Below are 6,006 nucleotides of genomic sequence, written 5' to 3' on the forward strand. Positions count from 1 at the left end.
CACCGGCACCGGCACCATGACCGTGAAGGCCGCGGGCCCCGCGCTCAGCTACGCCAAGATGAGGGGCATGGTGGCCATCCTCATCGGTGAGCGGCGGGAGAGGATCCCCGGGGGAAACATTTTTTATTATTATTATTTTTAATCAACAGAACATCTCGACTCTTCACCTCCTCCCTCCCCTCTTTTTTTTTTCACCCCATTTTTCTTTTTTACTTAACGATTTTTCCCTCTGTGTTTCTGCTTCCAGCTTTCATGAAGCAAAGGAGAATGGGGCTGAACGACTTCATCCAGAAGATCGCCACCAACTCCTATGCCTGCAAGCAGTAAGTATAGGAAATTTCGGGCGGATTTCGCTCATGCAGAGCGCTTTGCACAACGAGCCCTGGCAACGGGGTGTTTGTTTGCTGTAATACCTCCAGCATGACTCCTGCAGAAGGGAGAATTGCTCTTCTTCAGATATTAGTCATCGCATAACAAATCCTCATGGGCTTGGTTTGGGATTAATCAGATGGGCCAGGTTTCTAGAGCCCCTTCCCTAATCTGATCTGTACCTACCGAATAAACACATTTGCCTCAATTGAGGAATTTCCCTTTTCCAGATGCATTTTTAAATGCAACCCTGTGGATGTCTAGGTTGTTTCAGTTGCCTTCTGTAATGCTCCAAGCTGAAATTGCTGTTTCGCAACTGAAATTTGCTTTTTGCAATTGCGCTCCTTGCTTGCCCTCTAGAGGAAGGATCCGCGTGCCTGAAGCTGCTGGTGGCTGTTCTAATAATGGGCCCTCTTATCCTTGCAGCCCTGAAGTTCAATCCATCTTGAAAATCTCCCAGCCTCAAGAGCCTGAACTTATGAACGCTAATCCTTCTCCTCCAGTAAGTAGATTTGACTCCGTGAAGCATTTTTAGAATGAACCGGTAGTAGAAACGTGGTTAAATTGGCATCATGAGGGTTACTTTAATTGACCTCATAGTGCACAAATGTAAAAGAACAAAAAAAGAAGCAATCAAGTTAGAGTAAATATTTTCTCTCATACTGAGAAGAATGCTTAAAGAATAAGTTTAATTAGTTGTAAATTTATTATGGAATGTGACTAAGACCTCGCAAGATTTATTTTTTATTAAAAATAAGCTTTAAAATAAATGCCATTGCAGTCTTAGATAAGTAGTACAAAACAATTTAATGTAACTGACAGAGTTTTAGATTWTTTTTTTTAGTAGTAGGCAGAATTCTCATCTTCTCTTTCAAGATCACTTGATTTATGTTTTAAAAAAGAAGACCTATGATCAAGAGTCTCACTACTGAGCTGTTTTAGTAAATGCCATGGGTTTTGTCTGTTTGCTTTTCTAGCCCAGTCCTTCACAGCAGATCAATCTTGGTCCATCATCCAACCCACATGCCAAACCATCAGACTTCCATTTCTTAAAAGTGATTGGAAAAGGCAGCTTTGGGAAGGTAAAATTCTCTCTCTTTCTTTATTTTTTTTTCCTTGCAATTTAATTACTTTTCAGCTCTTGTGCATAATGTCTCAGGGTTACTTACTGGCTTTGGTAAAGGAAATTTTAAACACTTAGAAGGGAGGCAAAGCATGTGCCTTACTGCCCAACGCCTGTGGGGAGGTGTTTGCCCCAGGGTGGTGAGCAGAGCTTGGTGCCTGCTTAAGGAAACGGTCACAAAAGAGCGAAGCAGCATGAAGGCAGTGGGAGTTATCCGGGTTGGGAGAATATGTCGTTTGCCTTTGCAAGAGAAGGAAACAAGGCAGACAACCCCTCTGCTAGATTGATCTGCAAGGGTGGTAAAAGTGCCAGGCGTTTCCAGCAAACTGCCTGAACATTCATCTGGAGGGCCTAAGTGGGACTCGTCAGTTAACTTCAAAGATAGTTTCCAATTGTGTTTACAATTTGTACTGTAATTCAGCATTGCTCAGTTGTGGAATTTTAATTTCTTTCAGGTTCTCCTCGCACGGCATAAGGCAGAAGAACAATTCTACGCTGTCAAAGTCCTGCAGAAGAAAGCAATCCTGAAGAAGAAGGAGGTAAGCTGTTCCTCAGTGATGCTGTTGGGATGTCCATGAAATAAATCTTTACTGCTATTGGTAAGCATTGTAACATACTGCCACTAAACAGTTGATTTCTTACGTTTTCAGGAGAAGCACATTATGTCAGAGCGCAATGTCCTGCTGAAGAATGTGAAACACCCCTTCCTGGTCGGGCTTCATTTTTCCTTCCAAACGGCAGACAAGTTGTATTTTGTCCTAGACTACATCAATGGTGGAGAGGTAAGCATCAACAAAATGAGGGGGCATTTCCTATGATACACACATGACGATATCATGGACTTTTTCTCCCTACCTTTTAAATAAAGAGCTCCAAGGGGAAAAGTCACGGGGGGAAAAGTTGTTAGAGTTGCCGTTGCCAGGCTGCCAAGTTTTGAACTACSAAAGGATCATTAGGCTGCTTCCTGCTATTGTTCTCGCCAGCTATATATGTTGAGTCTAATTAAAAGCATTGTTAAGAGGCTTTGGCGTCGCTTACAGAACTTTGTTCTTTCTGTCTCCTGTAGTTGTTCTACCATCTCCAGAGGGAACGTTGCTTCCTGGAACCCAGAGCCCGTTTTTATGCTGCTGAAATAGCCAGTGCACTGGGCTACTTGCACTCGCTGAACATAGTTTATCGGTAAGCAGTGCCATTCAGTTTGTCAAAATAAAAAATAAAATCCCACATCATTTTTGCATTAAAAAGTTGATCTTACTTAAAAGCAATTCCAAGTTAAACCAATATTTGCAACTTAATCAAGTTATGGGTACAATTATGCCTAAAATATTATCACTGTGGCCCCTCTAATGTTTGYTGTTCTTTCATCTCTTGCTACAGCGACTTGAAGCCAGAGAATATCCTGCTTGACTCTCAGGGGCACATTGTCCTGACCGACTTTGGACTCTGCAAGGAGAACATAGAGCACAATGGCACGACCTCCACTTTCTGCGGCACGCCGGAGGTATGCTCAGCCCTAGGCACACAGGGCGGGAAGGAGCCTTGCTCTTGTTAGTGAAAACTGGTACTTCCAATGTGGATATACAGCAGGTTGGGCAAGGGGGAGATATTATGGGGTTTCAGTGGCAGGCTGTTGGTGAAGACAATAGAGTTCATACAGAAAGGGCAGGGTGGGAGAGGACAGTTTTCTAGCTGTCTCCCTGCTTACGAGGAACATAAAATTTACCAGTAGCCTCAGTACTTGTGCAGCTAGTTCACCCTCCTTTAGTCAAGAACTTAGGGGGCTTCCCAGTTATAAAGATCCTTATGGCTAACAGGGCTCTCTCCTTTCTCTTGCGCAGTATCTTGCTCCTGAAGTCCTTCACAAGCAGCCCTACGACAGGACCGTTGACTGGTGGTGCCTTGGAGCAGTTTTATACGAGATGCTCTATGGCCTGGTAAGTGATGAATAGTCCTGGAGGAGGATCAGCCACCTCCTTCCTCTTGCTGACYATGCCATCGGGAAATGTGTGCCCACATCAGCCGTACTGACTTCTGTCTCTCCTCTGCTTCTCCTACAGCCGCCTTTCTACAGCAGAAACACGGCAGAAATGTATGATAACATCTTGAACAAACCACTGCAGTTGAAGCCAAATATTACCAACTCTGCCAGGCATCTCCTGGAAGGCCTTTTGCAAAAGGACAGGACAAAGAGGCTTGGTGCCAAGGAGGACTTTGTAAGTGCAGACTGTCCAATTCCTAGGTGCAGCATAGAAGATGATGTATTCCTCATATTAAAGTGCTTTGTTCTAAATCAATCTATTTTTCTATCCATAACAGATGGAGATTAAGAATCACATCTTCTTCTCCCCAATTAACTGGGATGATCTTATTAACAAGAAGATTACACCCCCTTTTAACCCAAATGTGGTATGTATCACTTCTAATTATGGAATATATAAAGACTGTCTTTTCTTTTCTTGTCTTTGTGCGGTGCTCAGGAGCCAAAGGGAACTGGCTTCACATCRCTGGAAAATCACAGATTTTCCTTTCCTTGTTGCTGTCCAGACAAGGTTAAAATAAGCAGTAGGTGATTCTTTGTCGATGGATGGTCTAAACTTAGCTGTTATTCTGACCTCACAGAAATGCTTCATCTGCATGGCTATTTTAAAATAAACCCTGCCACCCCCACTTTATCAAAGGGGTGAAGAGAAGGGGTGGAACCTAAGTGGCTTCCCAAGATAAGAGTTACGTTTGACTTGTCGAGTCTAACGTGCAAGGGGGGGTTGTTGTAGAGGTTGCTCTCTCTTACTTTCTGAGCACTTTATAAAACTGCATATAACACCTTGCTCAGAGATCAAAGTCCTCCCTTTCAGCTGCTGCATGGGAGAGTGACATGTTTGTATCTGGGTTTTGTTGCATGAGCCTTGTTCAAGGATAGTCTATTAAATTCAGTCATTTTTTTTGTGAGACAGTGTGCAGCAGGATACAAAAAAATAGGGTCTCTAAAAAACTAGAACTGGCAAAGGYGGTTAAACAGTGAGCCCAAGGTGCTAACACTGTGAGTCTCCACACAAGGGTTTTCAAACCCATTTTGAACTGAACTGTGAAGTTGTGCAATTGGGCAGATTTGGTCTAACCAACTTTGTTTTTCCTTTCCTGCTCTTTCCACAGAGTGGCCCCAGTGACCTGCGACACTTCGATCCTGAGTTTACGGATGAGCCAGTGCCCAACTCCATTGGCCAGTCTCCAGACAGCATCCTCATTACTGCCAGCGTCAAAGAAGCTGCTGAGGCGTTTTTGGGCTTCTCCTATGCCCCACCCATGGACTCTTTCTTGTGAACACTTTGTGTGTTTTTGCTTTTTTTTTTTTTWAATAATAATAACTATTATTTTTCGCTTGGTCATCTGGTGGAACTGCCAGATGACCAGTCATCTTGAAACAGAATTTGCACATTTCCACCACGGCAGCTTTGCAGCCTTAATTTCAACTACACTGTTTGCTGGAAGGGTTTCTGAAGAGGACATCACTCCCTAAATGAGCTTCACAGGCTTTTGATTTCCATTTGTTCTTCCCCCAAAGTGGTGCTGTCTCCTTGGGCAAGAAAAACAAACAGAAATGACTGCTGCCATAGACCACTTTGGCAGACTGTAGGAGTAAGAACAAGCTGTTTTGAAATCATGTTCTGAAAAGCCTTGCCTGAAGATCTATGCGAATGTGATAAGGATTTATGAAATGTGCCTTTTTCTGATGAGATCTTGTTAGCTCCAAAGCTTTTCCTGTTGCAGAGTGTGTTTCTCAGTTCATTTTATGTGGGTTTACTATGTGAACAAATGGTATGTGTGTGGTCTGCGTACTACAGATGGACCTAGTTTAAAGCATCAATGTGACACTTGCAGGATACCACAATGTGGGGCATTGTTTGTTTCTTCCATATTTGGAAGATAAATTAAGTGTAATTTTGATTTTTTTTTTTTTTGTAAATCTATATAGTCAACTAAAATTATTGAAATGGGCTTACAATTACTTCTATCCAAATGCTTGAAGAAAGCATTGCTGCTATGAAAAAAAGATTTCTATTTTTAGAAAGGGTTTTTATGGACCAAAATGCCCCAGCTGCAGTCAATCAAAGCTGTTTTTTTTTCTTTCTTTTCTTTTCTTTTTTTTTTTTTTTTAAGTTTAAAAGATGTCATCTGTAAAATGGGCATTATTTATGGTTTTGGGGGGGTTTCATTCCTGATTGTATGTATTGTAAAAATATATATATATATCTGTACATTCAGTTGTAACTCTAGATGTATATTTAAACTTACAGACTTACTTGTAATGTATACCATCATTGTAATGTAATATAATTAACATGATTATATGTATCATATTTTTTGTGACCAAACCCATTGGTTTGCAGTAAAATCTTGAAAAATATTTCCATAAACTGTATCAGTTTTCATTTAAAAACATTTTTCATCTAGCCTTTTTTTTTTTCCCATGAAAAGTTCCAGGCAGCGTTTTCAGAGAAAATGCCTGTGTAATTTTT

The 6,006-nt window shown here is 41.6% G+C and overlaps 1 protein-coding gene across 3 annotated transcripts in view; it reads left to right on the top strand.

The window, feature by feature from the left end:
* SGK1 (serum/glucocorticoid regulated kinase 1) overlaps positions 1-5,731 on the top strand; it is an 80,047-nt gene extending 74,316 nt beyond the window's left edge. For 2 of the 3 annotated variants that reach the window (XM_026048177.1, XM_026048179.1), the window contains 11 exons: positions 248-323; positions 796-871; positions 1,347-1,451; positions 1,948-2,031; positions 2,143-2,274; positions 2,559-2,671; positions 2,870-2,993; positions 3,331-3,426; positions 3,550-3,705; positions 3,809-3,898; positions 4,643-5,731. In XM_026048177.1, the coding sequence (XP_025903962.1) occupies positions 248-323; positions 796-871; positions 1,347-1,451; positions 1,948-2,031; positions 2,143-2,274; positions 2,559-2,671; positions 2,870-2,993; positions 3,331-3,426; positions 3,550-3,705; positions 3,809-3,898; positions 4,643-4,810 (1,220 nt within the window). In that variant the 3' untranslated portion in view covers positions 4,811-5,731. Of the gene's footprint in view, positions 1-16; positions 87-247; positions 324-795; positions 872-1,346; positions 1,452-1,947; positions 2,032-2,142; positions 2,275-2,558; positions 2,672-2,869; positions 2,994-3,330; positions 3,427-3,549; positions 3,706-3,808; positions 3,899-4,642 lie in introns of those variants that run through there. The other variant, XM_026048178.1, reaches the window with a different exon arrangement.
* The last annotated feature ends 275 nt before the right edge of the window (positions 5,732-6,006 follow it).

This window comes from Nothoprocta perdicaria, unplaced genomic scaffold (assembly GCF_003342845.1).
Source record: "Nothoprocta perdicaria isolate Ctin4 unplaced genomic scaffold, notPer1 scaffold_52, whole genome shotgun sequence".
In the NCBI taxonomy this organism is placed as follows: Eukaryota; Metazoa; Chordata; class Aves; order Tinamiformes; family Tinamidae; genus Nothoprocta; species Nothoprocta perdicaria.